The sequence below is a fragment of the Dysidea avara genome, chromosome 10 (genome assembly GCF_963678975.1).
Source record: "Dysidea avara chromosome 10, odDysAvar1.4, whole genome shotgun sequence".
Taxonomy (NCBI): Eukaryota; Metazoa; Porifera; class Demospongiae; order Dictyoceratida; family Dysideidae; genus Dysidea; species Dysidea avara.
The window spans coordinates 21,540,017-21,563,532 of record NC_089281.1 but is presented as its reverse complement, the minus strand read 5'-3'; the positions used below and the strand labels follow the sequence as shown (position 1 = coordinate 21,563,532).

At 37.0% G+C, this 23,516-nt stretch overlaps 1 protein-coding gene across 1 annotated transcript; it reads right to left on the bottom strand.

Annotated features, from left to right (window-relative positions):
- Window positions 1-39: 39 nt before the first annotated feature.
- Window positions 40-22,104, bottom strand: LOC136268421 (vacuolar protein sorting-associated protein 16 homolog). The gene is made up of 25 exons (XM_066063759.1): window positions 21,916-22,104; window positions 21,776-21,867; window positions 20,726-20,832; window positions 20,340-20,468; window positions 17,325-17,475; window positions 16,938-17,056; window positions 16,693-16,815; window positions 11,686-11,741; window positions 11,116-11,190; window positions 7,838-7,938; window positions 7,573-7,649; window positions 6,452-6,580; window positions 6,133-6,272; window positions 5,938-5,973; window positions 5,771-5,879; window positions 5,570-5,707; window positions 4,780-4,888; window positions 4,350-4,447; window positions 4,196-4,300; window positions 4,024-4,101; window positions 3,874-3,975; window positions 3,744-3,811; window positions 1,192-1,288; window positions 339-442; window positions 40-271 (listed from the first exon to the last, which is right to left on the bottom strand). The coding sequence occupies exons 1-25, from the start codon at window positions 22,035-22,037 to the stop codon at window positions 133-135; spliced, it is 2,604 nt and encodes an 867-aa protein (XP_065919831.1). The 5' UTR covers window positions 22,038-22,104; the 3' UTR covers window positions 40-132.
- Between the last annotated feature and the right edge of the window lie 1,412 nt (window positions 22,105-23,516).

Below are 23,516 nucleotides of genomic sequence, written 5' to 3'. Positions count from 1 at the left end.
TTAAAATGACCATGTTTAAGCTTAAATCTATAGTTCTACTTATCAATCACAATGCTGTAATACACAAATTCATAGTTCAGACATGAACACAAATTCATTGGGTGACAACAATCTAAAAAAATGGAATTCCAATCATTTGACGCCTAATTGTGATCTCAACATTTGAACTTTCTCAGTCAGCTCTCGTCGATGAGTACACTTTGCCAATATATGGTCCAATGCTGCAACATTTCGGTCTTGGAATGCTGCTTCAGCAGCTTTTTCTAAATCCCTAAAATAAGACAAAAAAGCTAGCTTGCCATTGTCAATTCAAGCACAATACAATGAAATACACTAACCCAATCTTCATGTACATGCTCCATCTTCGATTAAGAGGAAGTTTGAGAACATACTTTGCTGCCTCGTTTTTACTATTCTTTTGAATACACGCCTCAACAAACGGCTATAGCACATATGCAATTTAGAAAAACAATACACCTGTAAATAGTACAGTACTACAGTTACTACCATCTGCAAACCCTAATGGTTCAATGTGAAGTTCTATGATAAACAGAGTTATTTTTGTTTACTAAGAAAACTAATTTTCACATCCCAGTATGTATATGACACATTAGGTACTAAATAGCAGAAGCCATTATCAAGGGATCCTCAACTAACACACCTGGATGTATTATTAACTGAAGTAATACTTGGAGCTGTAGACTCTATACCACAATCTCCATGTACTAAGTGGTACCTACTAAACTACGTGGTAAGAATCTACACTGTTTATCAGTACCAAAATTGTTTGGGTTGACTTAAGGACTTTGATATGTGATTAGCCTCCTCTGCACTACTTCAATAGATAGTGATACCAGTATGGATGGTGTATACACAAACACATATCAGTGTAGAATAACAATACACTCACACTATTAATAGCTGCTATCATACACTAACAAATTTGTCGCATGTTATAAGGTAAACTTTCTCACATTGACTAAGTTCCTTTCAAATGATATAGACAAATAACAACATTAAATTCTTATGGTGAGGTCCATTAACAAACAAGCACCAAAATTTAATTCACAAGAAGTGAATAGATTTGTGGAATGAGTGAAGGCTCCATTCACACACAAAAATGTATTTGAGTAGAGTTCCAATCATAACAGATGATGAATCTTATTAGTATTAGCTACATTCTGTAGTTACCTCATAACCAATGGGAGACTTCTTTGATTTGGAAAACTTTTCCAGCTCAGGCCATTCTCGTGCTTCAGCCAATGCTTTAATACGGATCCACCAGTACCTAAAAATTGCAACACTGTGATTGCATGCATGATAGATGGAGGTGTGTTTTATATCATGGGATAGATTCATTGCAATAGGAGAATTCATAGAGTACGATGAAATTTCATAACTAGGCACATCAAGTGTACACATATACACACTTTTATTACATACTAAAGAAACAAGAGTAGTTTCAACTGAACAAATCCAGTTATTAAGACAACATACCCTATTACCCGTCCATAAACTAGTGCTTAGCAATAGCATACGTATACTGTTATGTAACAACATCTACCATCTACATGGTTTATGAAACAGCCTGAAATATGTGACTGTCCATGCCCTATCAGCTTCCCTACTGCAGACAACCTTCTCAAGTAAATGTGTGTTAGTTCTATGTCTATGTCTATGCTTACTATTATCTAGAACTATATGCCTAACATTGCAATATAGTAACACCTCAATATCAAGTAACAATACTGCCTCAAAACTTTCCCAGCACTAAGTGAGATACATATTAGGTATAGTCAGGAGGACAATGTGTCCATAATGGCTTAATGGTTCATTATTACCGTCTAACCAAGGTATTTCTGTTGCCCACCAGCTACCGGTAATGAGATCAGAATCAGTCACTATAAACACATCTCCCAGCCAGCGCACTTGAATGATCTCACCCATCTCACAGTACATATTGTAATAGTGTCAGACACATACTGTAATGTGAACAGGTAATCCTATACTATAACGTAACTGATATGATATGTTGGAATGTAATTGCAAGAAGCCTCAACTCTTCATAGTCTTATGTACTGTTCCTGTCTGTACGTGTATGACTTTATAAAATTATACAAGCAACTTGTACAAGCTGCTTAATAGAAAATGTGTGTGCGCGTACGCGTGCCTACTGTGCATTAAACTTCCGAACAGATGAACTTTGCTCTGAGGTGATTTCTTTCTGGCGGTCTAAAATACCTCTCCTCAGACTTTGTGAACTATCTTCCCTTCAGGTTCTACAGACGTGTAACAACTGAAAAACAATGGTGCAGGCATTGTAGACTACCAGGAATGGCCTATCCCTTGGAGTTGAAAGGGGATGTGTCCTCTACATATGCAAATGAAAATGAAGAATAGCTTATGAGGCTTTGTTAAGAGAATTCGCAGAAAACCACAATTGCTAAACTATAAAACAGTTTAGAAGATACTCCTGTGCGTAATATGTTGTTAAAAGCAGTTTGTTTTAACAAGCACTTCTTACTTAGCAGTGCATAGCAACGTAATTGAAGAATTACAAAAATTTCATGAATTATGAAATCCAAAATTGCAATAACTTAAGTAATTGATGCATTATTTGTTAAACCTAATAGCTAAAATAATAACATAGCAATACATAGTCCAGATGAGTTTGTTAGCTACATGGTGACTGGTTTTTAGAAGTAGCACAACATCAACTTGTATACTGAAGAATCACAATTTTTGCATGCCTATGCTCTAGCAATATCCTAGCAACACATGTCTTGGTACTCAATGGTGATGTCAAGTTTCACAGTGTCACTTATAACTGAACAAATGGTCAGAGGAAAGGTCCTACTACCATAATTATTGGATCGTGTTTTTTGTCAGCATGGTAATATTATCTTATAACGGTTATCAATATGTCGGCTAAAAGCTGTACACATTGCTACACCTTTAATTGGCATATAGCTACGCTGTTCCATGGAAACATCACCAGAGTAGTTACACAATGGGCTCTATTTTGCTCACATAAGGATTCTACTTACAACTCATCCAGAGCTCTTACCAGTGGATGTCAATAGTACCTATAAGTGCAGCTAAATCAGTAAGAGTGCAACCATGAAGACATATATACACCTACAGATTCCATACATGTAATAGATGAACAGAACTAAGTCACAAATTTGCGATACATAAGTCAAGACAAAGACACGTGTAATTTCTTTCTAAAGTGAAGCCTAAAACATAGTGTTAGGGAAAGGCTTCCAGTGTAGATCATATAGCGTAAGAGAAACACTACACTTATGCCAAAGGAACACTGAAGACATTGCTGTAGTTCAACTGGTATATGGTTGTACAGCTGTTTTTACATGGAACATATCCCATCACTAGCCACAAATGAACACATTTCAGTGATAAATGATGAACAACTTGTCACTTCCCTAAAGAGACATCAACTAGTTGGGGCATAACATTTGTTATGGCAACATGTAGTAAAGGGATTGGCTATAAGCAGTAGTGCATCCAACCATTGTATAGAAATAATTCTACTCCATTGTTTTACATAGCATGCAAGCATGGTGCACAAAAGTCTAAGTAAACAGCACATCTATGGGAATGGTTAAAGACACTACTTAAGTATATAATGATTCTTTGAGATCATATAACACATCCTGTTAAGTCACAGTATGGCCCCATACAAATATATATGAAGTAATGCACCATCACATGATCTGGCTCACTGTGTGTCGGCTATTTTGAAGTCTTTACGAAATTGTTCCACAATTTTAGACTGTCCCTTGAGTATACACTGCAAGATAAAGTACACACAATAATGTCTATCATACGAACAAAAAACAATCATCTATTCACCTGATAAACTGTTTCTATAAGTGATAGTCCGACAAGTCGTATGTGCATTTTGGCCTCCAAGTCTTTCTGAAGCTCAAGTAGTTTGTACTGTTCCTCTGCACACTGCGTTGACATTGTGCTACAAGTGACATGTGGTTTACACTTCATTACCTTGAGAGCAAACTGGTTTTGAGCATCTCTGTACTGTCTAATTGCCTTACGTAGTAGTTCCAGCTGACTATCAACATTCTAAAAATGTAACCACACAACTCACAACAGAGCTAATATCTGCCTCAACATTTTGATATTGACAAACTACATTAATTCTACAAGCAGTACATACCCCTGTTGCAAAGCTGTGGTCAAACTGGATGTTACCAGTCTCACTGTAGTTACTCTCCTGTTCACACAATTTCAGTAATGTCTGGTGATCATTCTCTCGACAGTACTACAGGAATAGTATACACCCTAAAACACAAACTTGTGTACATACGTACCTTCTTATACAAGGAAGCTGCTACTGGTCGTTTGTGGAAGATCATTAAAAACTCTCGGAAGGGGACTTCTTTCTTGATATGCCACATCACCTTGTTGACTAAATAAGAAAAAAAACATTAAAAAACTACAAATGTGAACAAAATAAAGGTTTAGCAGACAGACAATGCAAATTTATTATGCTGAAACTTTTATATCACACACTCATTGGTGCCAAAAGTCTTGCAGGATGTCATGAATTTCAAGGTGATGTTCCTACCTAGTAAATGTCTTATCAGTGTAACAAACAGTATCAGATTACACTACGTTTCATAATCACATTGTCTGATTATAAAGGTTAGAGTGTTTTTTGAGATCCACAGCATGTTATGGTATACATGTATGACCAGGAAGATATCACTGCATTTATGCAAGCAGTACAATGTCCCTCACCTAGTTCAGGGTCTCCACTAGTAATGGCCTTATCCAAGGCTGATTCATGTTTCTTCATGTCCAGTAATAATGGTACTTGACGAGTGGGACTGACCTCATAATCCAACAACTACAGCATACAGTAATTATTAGTAGGTACATCTGTGTGTGTGTGTATGTGTGGTCTGTGTAGCCCCCATAAACTGTGTGCCACAACCAACCAGGGTTTGTCCTCCTACAGAGCTACCCTACACTAACTCCCAATGCCACAAAATGTATTTAATGATGTATTTATAACAGAGAGCCTCTTAATTATTTTTGTGGGAGTCTGCATCATCCCAACACTACCTACTTCCAGTCTTGTGATAAACTTTAAACTTGTGACAATTTGAATGATTCATAGTCCATAGTGTGTACACACAGACCCTCTAAAGTTTTTATTGTTTGCTTAAATTGGCGTAAAAGACCCATACGGTTTGTTAGCATGATCAATTGGGATAGGTGAAAGTACTGCCAACAAGATCAGAAAAAAATGTAACAAGCAGCTGTTCACGTGATAGATTAACAAGCAGATAAAATAAGCAACATATGTAGTAAGCATACCATGCATGTAAAAAGCACACATGTACAATACTGCTCTTTGTCACACACAGTATCAACTACAGGATTTCAAAACATTTTCTAACATGTCCTTCAAACATATGTGCATTACATGTGTACTTTTCTTTCTAATGCAACACAGCTTTCTCAAAATTTAGCTTATCTCATAAGAACAACTCATTACTTAGTTACTGTAAGTATGCCACCTTACCAAAGCAGCCAGGGCTGGCTTTTGGTTGTTAATAGCTTGTTTGGCTATGTCAGCAAATGACACTGAACAAGACGATGACTGTAACTTCTCAACAATATCTCTAGCCAGTAGCTCCCCATCTAATCCTTTCTCTTTCACCTTGAAATAAAATACAAATAAATCTAGAAATCCTGTAAACACATTTCTATACTGTAGCCTCACTTTTCCTAGGGCCCATTGTCTCAGTATCTTCTCTTCTCCTTCACTGGGCAGAATTCTTAAACTCTCACAAATTTTCTTGGCAAGAGGGTAGAGTTTACGATAGATCAACCTGTAAGAATATGGTACATGTGCATTGAATGATAATTACACTACACATACGTATGTACCTGTCTATTAATACAGGAGCTGTGAGTCGAAGGAGTCTATATCATAGTTAAGAAATATTACTACACAAGGAAAGCTTGTTTGAAAGCTAAATACAGAAATACATAAGCTAAATACAGAAACACATAAGCTAAATACAAAAAATATATAAGCTTAAATACAACTAAATACAGAAATACACAATAGATTGAGGATACTGTCGGTAAGTTAGAGGCATTCCTATGGGATGCTCTCTGATGACATTGAGCACTCTCAAGTGCTGGCACATTTCAACAAACTGGTCTATTATGTTCTGAGGAGTATCACTGCCCAAGAAACACTTGCCAAACTGAACTGACTAAAAGAAACAAACCAGACTCACAGAACATAACATACACGATTGGAAGTTAGTAACGAATGCTACACATCTACACTAAAGGAGATTGTACTCATGTCCAGTGTACACATTAAGATTACATACAGCGTATGTTTGTTATATTAAGCACACGTACACATACAAGTAAGTCATTGACGTACTCGTAGTAAGCTCTTCTGCAGCAATGGTTCAAACTCAGCTCCAGCTGCCTCTGTACACTGCAGGATTGCATCAGGCATCTTGTCCTTAATATATCTGACATATTCGTCAGCTTTATGGCTCTCTTCACCCTATTAGATGTGTTATACATAGTACTGTAATTGTTACATTATAACAATATCAAAATCAGGGGCGTAGGCAGGATTTCCAAAAGGGGGGTTCTGCCCTAAGTATAGAATTTCGTAGGTGTGCACATGTAAACACGTGTACACGTGTAAACATGTGTATTCTTATAAATTCATTCGCAATAGCGAGTAGAGGTACTTGAATTCCTCTGCCTGAAGACCTGTAGCTACCCATTTCAGTGGATTTGTGTAAGTTAATTCAGTTCTAGTTAACCAGTATCACGATTTAAAAAACTTAACTCTGAAAAGGGGGTTCGTCCGAACCCTTTGAACCCCCCCTGGCTACGCCCCTGAAAATAACTTGTGTAGTGGCTTGAAACTTGTTGTTAGCAATAACAAACCATGACTAAAATATTTAAAGTCACATGCTGTGGTAGCAAGTTAAGTAACTACACTGCACGTAGTGATGGATCTGAACATTGAGGATAAGAACAATAAATGCTACTACACCAGCTGAAACCCTGAGGTAATTGGTACCGTACTGACTCATTAACACTAATACATATCTCAATGGCAATGATCACAAATACATAAGTACATATATACGTACCGTATACAATTATGTACGGATTTTGCATTAATACTTAATATAAAGATGGTCTTATTCATGAAGTCATGAGTTATCTTTAGGGCCTACAGTAAGGTGGCCTTATTAATGATGTGGCCACTAAGCAAGGTTTTAATGTACCTGCTGTACCATGTGCCTGTACGTTTACTGTGTGTGTGTGTGTGTGTGTGTGTGTGTGTGTGTGTGTGTGTGTGTGTGTGTGTGTGTGTGTGTGTGTGTGTGTGTGTGTGTGTGTGTGTGTGTGTGTGTGTGTGTGTGTGTGTGTGTGTGTGTGTGTGTGTGTGTGTGTGTGTGTGTGTGTGTGTGTGTGTGTGTGTGTGTGTGTGTGTGTGTGTGTGTGTGTGTGTGTGTGTACATCACATATGCTTACCTCAAACTCTTTCAGGGCATCATTCAACATGGCTCCTGGTTCTAGAGAGCCAATCTTCAACACATTCACAGAGGCAGCTAAATGTACAAAAACCGTTGACATTTATCCTCAGTGATAACTAACTACAGTGGAACCTCTTTTTAATTTTACTGTTGGAGAGGCTTTGAAAGAACCTTGGAAGCTGTTCTTTGTTAAAAGGCTAACTATACAATGTACTGTACTGGTCCTTAAAGGAGGGTTCATTGGTATATTTAATTCATCATACTTGGAACTTTCTGGAGAAATTCACAGAAGAATTTGCTGATAATTCTAATGCCATCGATATCTGCTACCATTGCACACGGATAGGCAGAGCTGAGTGGATACCTGTGTATAGACATAAATGAAAAGAATGACAACTGTACACATAGAATATGTAATATTTCAAAAAACATTTGAAAGTTCAAACACAAAAAGGAAGCAAGTACAGTATGAAGATAAAATAAGAAGAGTACAACTTGGACTCTCTTGTAAACTATGATGTAAGCAATGCTATCAGTGTGGTTCCTTTCTTTGAAATAGTTTAACAACTGTGAATGATTTTATAGTGTTGTTTTAAAGATGCATGATTAACTCTTGATGATCCAAAAGCAATTCTTGGTAGCAACAGGTGATGAATATGCTATTCAAAAGTTAATGACACACACAAAGCTAATGTACATTCATATAACTTCAGAACTGGTTCATTATTATATGAGAATATTGAATCCAGTTATTGTGGAAACGCCACACAATAGAAACACTTACGTTTCTATGGCAGGTACCAAGTGATGGGAAGGTACACACATGAGAGCACGTATGAATACACTGAAACCATACATGGGACTTTAAGTGCTGGCCAGCCAACAACTAGAAAATTCAATTGCTCACTCCTCAAAAATACTACATAAGTATGTACAGGTGATGCATGATGTACGATGAATCACAAGTAAGTGAATGGAATCTAAATTCCAAATTTTAGGTTACATTAAAAGCAGTTCCATCAGAAGGCTTGCTTGGGCTTAGTTTTACCTAACCAATAAAAACGAGGCTGGTTTTTGGGTGATGTTTTCTCATGGGCCACACCCACTCCTCTGTGGTCCCTACAATACAGTACTATCGTACTGTATGGCAATAATGGAAACAATTACAGAATGTACCCATTGTGACTTTATACAACTATATGTATCAGTGATCACCATGTGTCAGAGTCCTAATAGAACATACACCAAGAACCACTTCAGAAAGTTCAAGCTTGAGAAGTTTATGAAAAACATAAAGTAACTGACTGATTCCTTCAGACAAGGATAACTCGATAACGGCTAAGGCTATGGGCTTGATTTTTTCACTGTTTGACGTTGCTTTGGTCCAAGAGGTGCCTTTTGGCATACTGCAGTATGTACAATGCATTCTTCAAGGATTTACCAGTGTCCTCTTTGTGTCCAATTCATCTTTGCTGACAGCGAAAGGTGTCGATTTGGTGGTAACACATGATGGATTACTTTTGTAACAGAAATTGTCCGTATTTTCGTAGTGGCTACTTTGATTGTAGAGGTGCTTTATGAACAGTTCTTGATTCATAATACCATGTCACTGGTTGAATATAGCTGACAACAAAGCACAATGGATACTCCACTTTTCAGATGATAATTGATAGCTGGGACGTGCAGTGCCATTCTTTCTTTTGATGTGTTTGGTATGCAAGGGTTCACCAGTCATAATAATTTTATTTTACAAAAAAAGTTAACAAATAAGTACACAAAAAAATTGGAATTTTCAACTAGAGTAGGGACCATAGCACATCGATAAAAAGTACTGAAACAAGCTGGAGTAGTGCACGATATTAAATCACAGTAAAACAATAAGTAGCGTTATAACCCTACAGTGCTCAAGATACCATAATGGAAATGCACAGTAGGGACATAACACTTCTTATTGTTTTACTGTGATTTAATATCATGGACTACTCCAGCTTGTTTCAGTACTTTTTATTGATGTGCTATGGTCCCTACTCTAGAATTCCAATTTTTTTTGTGTACTTGTTTAACAAGTTGAGGTTCTAAAACTAGGCAATTGATAATTAATAAAGTGTTTGAATTGATTACTAACTTAAAACTGTCTTCTTGGCTGTTTTATAATTTCTCTATTGTGTTTTATACTCATGGTTACAATTCGATATGGGGTGTTTTGTTATGGGTTACCACATGATTCCTTGCCATCGACACATTCACTGTATTGTGTAGTTTAAACAGTTACACTAGAAGTATATACCCACTTTAAATCAAAGCACATGTTACAACTTAGTCAATTATAACAAAACAACTGTACAAAAATGAGAGAACTTTCAACCATTTTAGAGACACCTTCAAGTAAACTGGCTTAGCATGTGTCTGTCCAACACCCACATGAGCAAACAAGTTTTGAACTACAGAAAATAAGCCTTCATTGCTGTTTACATACTGTTTATAACCTTTCACCAGACTGGTGTTTAATAATAGTCTCTAAACAGCCATTATTCATAGTTGAAGTTTTCTTTGACTCAAGTGCATGTTTGTACAGATTCACAGTTTTCACAAACCAATTTCAGGAAACCAGGCACATTAATAAAATGTCACCTTTTCAAAGGGACATTCACCCAACCAGGCCATAGTTCTGTGTACCAGGAACTTCCTGGTGGCTTAGTAACAAGTTCAAGGAGGAAAACTTGACATTTTTGAAAGATCTTAAATTATCCCTTTTCAAATTATGTACCTTCAAATAAGAAATAATATTATTCTGTTAAGAGTTTTCATAATGTGGTTCCTTAAAATTACTTGCAAAAAAAGTCTCCCTCCTAGATAAAGGAAAACGTTGTAAATCTTCACATTTCCTTACATGTACAGGTAAAGGGAATTTTTGTTAAAGTGTTTCTGGACCAAACCTATGCACAAACATATGATCTGCTTACCGCTTAATAACAAAGGTCAGAAAATTTGTTCAAAAGCAAGAGTTCATATTGTATATACTAAAGATAGTATCCTACTCTCATATATCCCTGTAGAAGGACGTATCGTTAAGTTATAACGTAGCATTTTTGAGTTCGTCCATTTCTCTTTGTACAATTAATGATGTCATTAATTGAACATAACAATGATTGAACGTGTGCCTAACAATGTTGCTAGCAACTGGGCTAACTTGAGCTCTCAGCATTTCTCACCAAACTACAAGCATGTCTTCATAGGTTTAAACAACTGCGTAGGCATTTCTTACCAGGCCATCCGCGAATACGGCATTCCCAAGCGCCGTGCAATGCTAATGATTCTTGCACTTTTATGGCTGTTCATACATCACAAACCACAACACCTCATAACTTCACGATACGCCCTTCTACAGGGATATATGAGAGTAGGATATTCTCCTCAGTATATATATTATGAACTCTTGTCGAAAGTAACAACAGTGAGTGATGACACACTAGATAAATATAACATCATAGTGCACAGTAAAAACACAACATTGTAATTCGTTCTGTATTACATGACTCACTTTAGCCAAGTCTTGTCCCTTCCCTTAATAAACATCACTTTCCCCCAAGTGATCACCACAGCTTGACTGGCACACCTGCAACACAAACAACCTCTTGCTCTATATCATATTGATTGCTTATCACTTTGGACAATCAAAATAAATACCTCCTGTAAGAATAAAAGCTACCAAGTTGCTGTTTGCAGAATCCTTTGTGCATGCACCCTTGAATTTTTAAACTGTGCCAAAAAACCTCACCCCTGAATAAACCACAGGTGGCTGGAGCCTCAGCTACACAGTTTTGAATACCAGTTATCCTAACTATTAAAAGTGATTACTCTATTAGAGTATTATAATTTTCTATTATAAAATTTTTATTTATTGTGTACATTAGGGTGATGGTGGCATGGCAGCTGACCTATGAAATATGGGATTTTTAGTTGTCTGAACCCAGTGATTCAAATAAAGTAAGATACACAACTCAAATGTTTCTTAAATTTACATGCTAGAAATAGAGGGATAAGTATTGCACATTGTCATCAGTATATAATAGAGTACACACATGTGTAGCACACATTACATTGTACATACCATTCAAAATGGTCTACTTTCTCGGCACACTTGGTATCATACTCCACATGAACTACCTGTAAATACATGTGAAATATTTAGCTAGCACAGTGTAAAAGTGATAAACTGATATTATCAATTTACACGTAGTACATACATTACTGCCTCGAAAACATCAATTCATTGCATAATGTTCCATAAATTGCCTTTTCTCTAACAAATTTCCTTGCAACTACATCAGCACTAGAAATAAGTCAGCTATTTCCCAACCAGTTTTCAAATTTGGCAAGCCAAAATCCATTTTGGTCAGCTATTTTTAAAGGGGAAACCATTAATATACAAAAATTCTGCCTCCAAAAAGCCAAGCCAGCACTGCTACACACACGTGTTTGTGTATGTATAAGGTCATAACGGAAAATACCTTAGATCATGATAGTAACAATATTTCATGGTTGCCTCGATCAACAAAAAAAAAATTACGCAAAATATTTTTGCTCATGAATATTTTGTATTAGCAAAATATTTTTATAGTGTCAAAATGAGATTGCCTTGGAGAAGGAAGAATGGCCTACAGGGTTCCAATATCGCCAGAACAAGCTTGCACGCCACTGTAGTGCAAAAATGGAGGCTGACCTAGCTCCATCACAAGCCTCCATTACAATTACATGTTCATCGTACAACAGGTACCCATATAACACTGTCGTCATACCTCGATCAACTTTTATCGAATTTTGCATGCTTATTTCTGGCGCACGTGAGGGTGCACGAAACTGACGCATAGTGATAACGGTGCTAGCTTCTAAGCTCTAATATCCTGATGGTGTGCTGACTGCAGATACAGCATCAAGATGAATAGCTACATCTTTAATTATTTGTTGTACAGAAAAATTCACCGATAAAATATTTTCGTGGCTTGGGCTGTCCATGAAAATATAATACATCCAATATATTTTACAACTAAATTATCTCAAACAAAACTCTGATTTATGGTACACACACACACAACACACACAACACACAAAGGGTTTTACATACGTGTGTATACATAGAACTCTTATTACATTGTTTTATAAAAATATTGTGCACGTTTTGTAAAATTCAACATTTTCCCTTTCACTGTTACATTTCTAAACAACAACAACAACAAAAAAAAGCCCAGACAAAATACAGTGTATAATACCTTGAACAATTTTCAATTGTGGCTATCAATTTCTCAATTGCAAAACCCTAAAATTGCAACTTCAGCAAAACCAATGGGAAGGGAGAGTGTCGAACTGTGCTATGGACTGTGAAAAAATTAGCCTGTTTATAATAATGGCTGTTCTATTAGAATTTCTCAATCTCTTTCACAGTTCCATAGTCGCTTAAACAATTAATTCTGTTGCAAATATATACAAACTTGTAAGGAAAAGCAAAACAAAAGATTTGCTGGGATGATAATGACTAGACATTAAAGGACACTGCAAAGTACAGAGGGTGGATAATTGTTTATGTTAAAAAGTAGTGGAACAAAAGACATACTTGTGGACATAATTTACTCAATACCTTGTCTTTAGTGCATGGATCCCTATTTTACCGATTTTTAAATAGAATAGTCAACAAAATGCAAGAGTCATTTCTGACAATCTTTTTGATAACTAATAAACACACTTAACTACAACATATAAGTATAGGCCAATATACCATCAAATAGGTGATATGATACCACAAGTATCAATACCACCGATACAATAATATTTCTAGAGGGTATCAATACTTCACACCAAATAGGTCAATTCCGATACTGATCACATGTTGTAAAATGGCGGTTCATACATTTGGTCAAAGTGCTGTGTGGCGTTTTTTCAGTGGAAAAGAATTAAAGTGCGAGGGGTGTGGTGATAGTGTTGCAACTTGTGGCAGCACCACTAACTTGTTCAAGGTATATTATCTTATCTCATTCTGTACTATCACTACATAGATGATTTGTGTAATCTATGCTCTTTGGTATTGTCCACAAAGAGATGCAGAGATCACACTGCTGAGAATATTGTAGATGAGCCACGATATCACAAAAAACAGTTGCTATGGTAACTGACAATGCTGTTAAAGTGCCAACATTGTTGCAGCTATCTGTTTAAATAGTTAGAAATGCATTCCATGCTTTGCTTATACTTTAAATTTGATTGTACATGATTCTTTGAAGGATGATCCAGTGATGAATGATATCAGCAAGAAATGTTGTGATATAGTGTCTTACTTTCGCCGCAGCTGTAAAGCCACAGAGAGGCTGACAGAAATTCAAACTTGTCTTGAAATGAAAAACTGTAAGTTGGTCCAGACGAGGTGCAATTCGACATACTTTATGGATTATCTAATTGAACAGAATGACATTGTTACCACAACACTAGTCTCTAGAAATCGAGTTGACAAGATAAAACATGGAGTTAACTTCTTGTGGCCATTTCAAACAGCTACCCAGGAAATGTCAGGGGAAGATTATGTTTGTTCATCTAAAGTGATATACCACTTTCCAAGTCTTTGCAGCAGTTAACAGCTAATGCTAATGTTTCTTTCCTTCAAAATTTGACAGCTGAAATGGCTCACAGATTTCAAAACATAGAAGCAAACCTCCTGTTGGCTTTTCCATGTTTGCTTGATCCTCAGTTCAAGAAAGTTGCATTTTCAGACTCTGTTGCTTTGGATGCATGACAAGATGTTTGGTTGAGGACATGAAAGCTTTAGCATCAGCTAGTAATGCTAATTGAAGAAATCACCAGCAATGCTGCTAATGGTGATGATCACGATAGTACCAGTAACACAGAGCAACATAGTCAGAATATTTTGCGGAAAAGATTTAACCAAAGAGTAGTGGGCTCTACACAGTCTAAGATAGATAGTGTATGAGCTTTAACAGCATCTCCAGCACAGTAATATTCATCATCATGAAGATCCACTTGTTGGCGGAAACAGAATTGTTCTCACTTGCCAATGCTACAGGAACTTGCATACCTGTTCCAGCAGAACGATTATTCTCTAAGGCTGGTGAAGTAGTGTCTACTAGCTAATGTGGACTTGCTACTGTTTGTAAACAAGAACATCAGGCTATAGTGTAACTTTTCGTTGCAAGGTACAGCAAACACGATCAAGCTAAATGTGTAATGGCATTTATATACTTTTGAGCTTTGTGTTCAACAAATCTTCAGTCCCTCTCCAATATATTGGTATTGTATCAATACTTTATAATAATGAGATCTTCAGTAGACTCCAAGAGAACATGTACACTGTTCTTCGTTTGTAATGCTGTGTAACGAGGTGAAAGTGATACGTGTTGGACACTTCACTTTTGAGTCAGTAATTGATAGATGGGACGTACGAACCGTTTGCATTTTCCATGATGACTGGATTGATTGCAGAGGTGCTTCTCCTATTGTTCTTTGTTTGTAGCACTGTGTAACAGGCTGAACATAGCTGAAAGCGAAGCATAATGACCCTCGAGTCAGTAATTGAGACAAAAACATTGGTACCACAACTCTAACATTAGCCACTTCCCTTTAAAGCCATTGTGTTTTGGGCTAAACACAGCAATCAACAGCAACATAAAGAAGAAATTATTAAAATACCTGTGTTATCTTGTGCAATTTTTTATCAGACTAACATGCTATTCAATACTTTTGGTTACCATACTTTTACTCTTGCTACTATCCAGTACAGTGCTGTGTAATAACATGAGATCATAAGGCATACAAAGGTTCCTACTAAGTATGTAGAACCCTTCTCCAACAAGTAAAATACCACGAACTCCAGGGACTTCTGCTATCATCCACTTAAATTGGCAAATTGTACCATTCCTTATATAGGCACACTAACAGCTTTCAATTGTGGTTTTTAATTTCTCTACAACAAATCCCTGGAGTCTCCACATACATACTAGACAACATAACACCACACCCAGCCTGTTGACCATCATAGCATAATAGCCCATAGCTGACTGAAGACCGGTGTGACATGTGCATCTATTGATCTAAGAAAATCATACATCTGCATGTACAGTATGTCTGCACGTGCGTCTGTCCACATACCCACATCAAGTTTCAAACTGTAGAAAGTTTTACAGAAGAAAGTGAACTGAAGGTTAGCTATATTATATACCAATTTTGTCATGCTTAGAGTCTGTAACAAAAACCTTGATTTTTCTTTACGCTTGTTGCATTCTTTCATAAATTCTTTTCTTCATTTTTCACGAAATGCTAGCATGAAATTTCTCAGTTAGCTGTCAAATCTACTGTAGATTTCAAACCAAACCAGCTCAAACAAACTGCTACTCTTACTAATCTTGACAACATCTCTGTTTCTCACACACACTAAAGAATTTAGGGTCAACAACTATGTTATGTAACCAGTAAACCTTCACTTGGCTGTGGACATTTCTTGTAAATGCTACACATGTTGCAACTGTTGAAAAATTCATCCTATGGTGTATAATCCTACATTATGGCCTTGCTACAGAGAGCAAACAAAAACAATCTTTATTGGCATGCAGCAAGACCAACTGATTAGCCTAGCATGTAGAGGCTTCCAACATAAAGAAGTCCAGGATAATTGGACAATGAAAAACCCATCAATAGACATGGAGACTGGTCATGATCAGTAATGACGGACAGACAAGTGGTTTCTGGCCCCCCAAATTAATGCTTAAACAAAACATTTCTGATGAATTTTGTAGAGCAAAGGAATGCAAGAATAGAATGCAAACAAAGGTCACTACACAGACTGGTAGAACCTCTTCCAAAAAGTAGTATATTACAGGTAGCAATCTACCCTGGAACAGTACTTGACTATCACCGGTTGAGTTGGGCTATTACTTAATTCTTTTTATAGCATCATTTGAAACATTCAATTGTGGTTTTTAATTTTGTATACCAAAAAATTATAAATATAAAAAAGTAATGCAACCATTCGTGACAAATCAACCATAATGGGTTCAAACCATGACTACACATACATACACACATACAATCACACTACACTACACCACACACGCCATACCTTAAAGTCAATAGTGCCCAGCCACAAATAACCCTTCTCATCAATCAGTGATATGAGGCTGCCATTAGGAGCTATAGCCATCCTAGCCCATGGACAAGTGTTCTCACGTCTATTAGGTACTTCCTAAAGTAAATGACAATGAATTATATCAAGAGTTCACTTCTTAATATCATGAACTCTCGACGATAGCAACCAATACAACTAGTAGTGATACTAACTTTACCATACACATATACAGCACAAACCTTTTCTTTACATGTGATATTATCAATCATGTATACTCGGTCCCCATAGGCAGCATAAATAACACTACTACTGGTGCTTGATGGAATGACGGCCCAGCAAGATGGAGGATCGTACATGTCTAAATGAAGAGAGTGCAATAACAATTGACATGCAAGACTGTCTACATACAGTGTTACCTTATAGACTAGGACCACCTATGATGCTAAATGATAGCCCCTCCCCCCTTATAACAAGGTGATGATAATACATATTACTTAATGATCTACATCGTTGGCAACTGGTCTCATTTAAAAGGTGACTGCTATGAGAGGTCATTATAGCTACCCATTTCAAATGCAATGATGACATCCATACACTTGTGCATACATGCAGATCCTGCTCCTTACCAGGGACCTCAGCCATCCTCTTCACTCTGATGGTCCCATCCAGGTCAGACACTGCATAGAACTTCCAGTTTCTAGTTAGAACACCAAAACCACATGAGCCTGATAACAACTGGTAGAATTTGACACTATGGATCCCTGTGTCCTTTATCTCCTGTGGGAAATAAATCACTGTCTGTCATACAGTACTCATTTACACACTGACAATGATCAATTTAAAAAAAAAAATCTTTTTGGCACATACTACTGTTAAGTATCACTAAGAAAAAATTATCTCTTTGGTAACAACTTGCCGATACACATGTTACACATTGTATGATCACATTCTAGAGCACAAAGAGTAGTCCCTTACAGTTTTAATAAATTTTTATTTTTATTTTTACAGATTATGTTAATCTTAGGTCTACAGAAATCCAATTCTGGAATTAGGGCTCTCAGTTTCGATTAATTTATTAATCGTCAATTGCTAAATCGATTATTTGATTAATTTATATGTAGCGAACACCATGCAAATAGCATCAGCTACACTTAATCAACACTGTACACAGTAGAGTAGTGGTAGTCTACACACCACCTAGTATAACATTATAGTGGGTAGGAGAGTTGAGCAAATGGCAGCAGTTGATAGGTAGTTTAGTAGCTCACTTACAGACTGCAATATGGAGTGTTCAAGAACTCAGGATTTGTCATGAATGTTGTTAATAGATGGTGAGCCAACCCTTAGTGATAGAAATGCTTCATTTTCTTACTATCAGAGAACAATAAAAATCATTCTCTTCAAGCTGCTCACTCTTTAGAGTTTTATTAATGACGTGTGTATACACTATGCAATCAATCAATCACAAAATAACAAATTGATTATATATTTTCATCGATTAATCATGAGAGCCCTATTTGGACTGACTCCTGATGAGGTTAATATGAAAATTGCTAACCAAATTTTGTGGCTGGATACTTCATCTATATCTATATCTATATCTATCTATCTATCTTATATATATATAAAGCTGAAAATGTCTGTCTGTCTGTCTGTCTGACGGTCATGCTGCTTACTCACCAGACTTGGCGCGAATCGACATAGTCTGTGCTGACAATGAAGCGCTCATCATCCGCCTACTCTAAGATTGTTATCACGAGTTCACGCGTGCTTCCGTTCGGTCTCTACAGCGCGTAGAAGGCCAAGGTGTAGAGAAAACTTGAGCAACATTCCTTTGAAAACCACAGCACATACTGTTCAAGTGGTAGAACGCCTGACTAGCGTGTAAGAGGTCGTGGGTTCAAATCCACGTGTTGACAAATTTTTTTCTTTCTACTCAGTACATTTTTGTGAACACCTTTTTAAAACACGACTTTTAGCTCATCATATCTTGGCATGCAAAGCACGTATCGAGGCGGGACTTTAGCGAAATTAAACGCCCATCATCTGGCAACTCGAGTGTTGTTGTAGCAAATCAATACGTGCTTTTGTTCGCTCTTTATAGGGCGATGAAGGCACTGGTGTAGGGAAGGATCACTGAAAAGTTGAACTACATTCCTGTCAAAACCACTGATAAACAACTGTGACGATTTGTGCACCTCCCTTAACCCCAAGTTATTATAACCTGCCAGGGTTCAATCCCCGCCTAGGTCATAACTTTTTTTTTCACTTTGGGACCTTTTTGATGCACCTTTTTGCTCTATCTGTTCCATGCAAGTCTTCATCTACAAACTCTTATGATCAGTTTTTCAGCACTGGCACTGAATTACCTCACATAATAGGGACTCTTATAGCACTTTTGGGACAGGGCAGACAAATTGCCAACATATTTGTCCATCTGTGTGTTGGTCCAGTTTGTTGTATTAGAGTAGGTAAAAGCTTCTTTCACCAGTATCCAGAATATCTAAATCTTTGTTTTAAGCACATAGGTGTGCACTGACATGAAAAACTGTTTGTTCAGACTTACCTCAATACTGCTGTAGTAATAGGCAGCTTGCATGATTGAACAAATACTACTGTGCATCTGAAAAATGATAATACTGGAACCATACAGATCCATAGTTTACACCGAGGAACTGCATCTGACCTGGCACAACTGTTTCACTATCCTGCTTACATGCTTTCACTCTAAAGATTCATACATTACCTTATTGGTCAATTACACTGCAGGTGTTTCAAAACTGGGTTTTTGTATGGCAAGAGGTATATGTGTCACTGCAACATCAGAACTGAAAGTGCATAGGACAAGTTCTGAACTTTTGATTGCCATGCAGTAACCATAACTGCAAATTGTGTTGACTTTAAATTATGCTCAAGTTCATTTCTCTTTGTGACAGTCAGTAAGGTAAACATCAAAATCATAAACTGAAACTGTACCGTGTGTACACAACCTGTATGTAATGTAGGGTATACTGTATACAATTGCCTTAGCTCGCATGCAGTTTAACTAATTAGCTAGCCTTGCATGCATGCTTCACTATAAATTATTATGTACTGCATAAGGATCATGTACTTTAAAGCACTATCGACATACATGCTACACAGCAAATATATAGGACACTAATATTTATGTTTGGTTCCCAATATATTAACTATTGTTGCATTAGTTCTCATGTAAAGCAGCAAAGGTTTCGTTTGTTCTATACAGCACGTTGAAGTCACTGGTAGGGAAGATGCACTGAATAATTAAACTACATTCCTGTCAAAACCACAAACAATAAACTTTAGTGTTTTGCATCATTAATGACATAAGAAAACCTCATGCTCTTTAAAAAATGTGACATCACCATGTACCCTACATAGCTACATTAGCAGTGCTGGTGTTTAATGCTTAGTCCCTCTTCGTGGCATTAAAATGTTTAATGTGGAGATGGTCCTGCACATAGGGCAGGTACCAATGCTAGTACTGATATAAGCTCAACTTTTTTTTGTCCCAAAAGAGAAACTTCTCAATATCAGCAGCACACAAACAGTTCATTTACATAATAACAAATGTTGTAACTTTAATCAGAAAATTGCTTGACAAGCACTCAAACACTTACATTAGGTAGTGAAGACTGCTTCAAGAAAGTCCCATGTATATCATACTTAGCAACCACTCCTTCTTCTAATACAACCATCAATTTCTCATTACTGGTCCAGCCAAGGGCACACACCCTACCACCTGACCACTACATGGAGATACATATATGTATACACACATGCACACTACATGCAGACACAACACACAAGTACACACACACACACACACACACACACACACACACACACACACACACACACACACACACACACACACACACACACACACACACACGCACACTACATGTAGACACAACACACAAGTACACATGCACGCACACACTACATACAGACACAACACACAATTACACACACGCACATGTACAGTACAAAAATATTCACTTACTGGTATTTCAGCAAGCATGTACCCAGAAGAGGTATAGATGAATATATTGGGTCTTGACAGTCTTTGCTGAGCATCTACTGAAACTTTACTCTCATCTCGCATTATTGCTAGAGTAAATATAACTTAAATGCTATCAACAACTAGAGTGTATGTGTGGCACTTATACAGTGTAATCGTTGTTTAAGAATGTTTCCATATAGTTGTAAACTCTGTGTTGTGCGAGTCACAAGTACAAGCCAGGTAACCTGTTATTCTTGATTATGATAAATGGTTTGCACATCTGTGTTTATTCTTCTATTTAATCAATTGTAGTAATAAGGCTGGCAGCAATGGTACGCTTTAATTATTATGATTATGATTAGGTACTGAAAAGACAGATAGTATCGTAGGGAGACATCAGCTGCAGGTTATGTGTATGAAGCGTGGCATACATGCACGTTGAGCATTACTGGCATTTGCTACAGTGTCTATCTCTTATAAAAACTCCCTTTTGTGATGCCAGAAGAAATGGAAAAGTCAAACCTCTCCCAACTTTGCAGTGACTCCAGCACAGTCGTTATGATGCTGGCAAGCTGTGTTTCTGTATTGTTTTATATCAACACCATGGCAGTAACTGCAGACAAAGGTGCAGGTGTTTGTGGTCATATGAAATCAACCTTAACATATAATCCCCCCTGTGCATCACCATATCACAATACTACAATCCTATGTTTGTATAGCGTAACAGATGAACATATAAACCCAAAGGTTATTTGGACTGCTCACAGTGCAACATGCTAAAAGTACTCTAGATTCCCTAGTCAAATTCTAGAACACATCAGCTGTTACATTAGGAATAACCTCCAGCAGTAGGGCTAAATGTGGTTTGCAACATAGCCAATGATCTTCATAAATCAACCACTCCCTTGTAAACTCTGCACACATTGGTACCCATTCAACAAGCACACTTGACACAAAGCCTTGATACTGTATAGGCCAGTGCGACCTTAACAAACACATACATACTTCATGCACAAACAAGTGCAAACAATTTATAAGGTGTACACTTACCAATAGGTCCACCGTATGGGGATATAGACACTATACTGGATCCCAGTTCTATCAAGCTCTTCGGCCAAGACATTTCATAAATTGTAGACTTTCTGTTCAACGGGATAACGCACATCTTCTGGAGTGGCCAAATGCCTTACCTGATATAGATCTCGCCCATCGGGCTCCAGTCTGCAGTCGCTGAAATTTGAGCATCCGCTACAGACCCCGGCTTGGGTTGCTTTATATCGAATCCAGATAACGAGAACGGTTCAAGAGACATTGTTCCTTTTCTTAATTAATACCCTCTCGATACCCTCTAACTCTAATGTTTTCAAGCAGCAAGCGCGAAGAAAATTTGAAGGAAGAAAAAACCGTCAGTGAGTCAACGAATGACAAAGGACTGTAATGTCGGAAGAAGAAGCAGATTATTGGACGAGACTGGAGGGTGCAGTTACTAAGCTGAATAGCGAATGCTCTCAATTAGCTACACATCACAAACACATGTTGCAGCTGAACTCATCCCTGACTACACTAATTGATGATTTCTCCAGGGTACATAGAAATTTCAGAAACGCGTCATCAGGAAAGCCTCAAAAATGTGCACCTAATATTAAATGAGCTGCAATGTTGGTATCCATCAAATTTGTTGTCCTCCATGATACATTGACTACACATTACGTTACTTCACAATCATTAATGAATTTTCTAAACTAAAATGGTCATTCTGATTTCAGCAGTATTGTATGTGACCAATTTTGTCAAAGTTGATTCATAGTGTATTGTCTAAAAAGCATGAGGGCAGGTGCTCATTTTATTGAAATGTGGTGATTGCTGAGTTTAAAAATCCAAATGTAAAATATAGTTATGCAACTGACATAGCCATTATATGTGTGTATTATTATTATTAGCACTTTACAGTGACCAGCACTGAAGGTCTGACAGCAACATGTGCTGCAGCCTTAGGATTACCCCTAATTTCAGGGACTTAGACCTAATGACTTGACTTACTGACTGATAAGGTGCAACAGAAAAGGGACCAAAGTAAGGAAAAAAATCCCTCCAACCCCAGGATTCAAACTGCAGGTCACCCAATGTCTAGTCGGGGCCTCACTCAGTCTTCCTCCAGGAGGGACGGATTTTCTTCCTTAAACCTAAGTATTTATTATTACACTTATGTAATACTGCATCTGTTACCTGTGATATTTTAAGCCATTTCAAACGAAGCCAGGCTGTCTGAGATGCATGTTCAAGTGGAATAAATAACTTTCTGAACAATATTATACTATTTATTCAATATGTGTTAGAGAATACTAACTAATTGTCTTACAATGTATGCAGTCTTGTTCAGCTGTTTGACTGTTTCATTAGAGTATATGACTGTTGTATCAGACTATCTCAATCAAAAGCTGATAATTTAAAGTAGTGCATAGAAGCTTCAGATCACATAACCACCTTATATTTGTTACTGTGCAGAATGATTGTATCTTTTCCTCCTATATGTAAACTCTTTGCTAGCCCTGAAAACATGACAAATATTATAAATGAAAATTTTAAAAACAATCTTGAGCTAATAACTATGAAATTAAAAAAGTAGATGTCTGGTTTCCAAATTTAGCACAGTACTGGGCATTGATGTTTCACTGTAATGCAGTAATTTTGGAGTAAAATTTTTGTGGATAAAAATTTTAAGGAGGAAAATTTTCACTTCTTTTGGATCTTTTATGCATTTATAACACTAAAACATGTCATTTCAATCGAG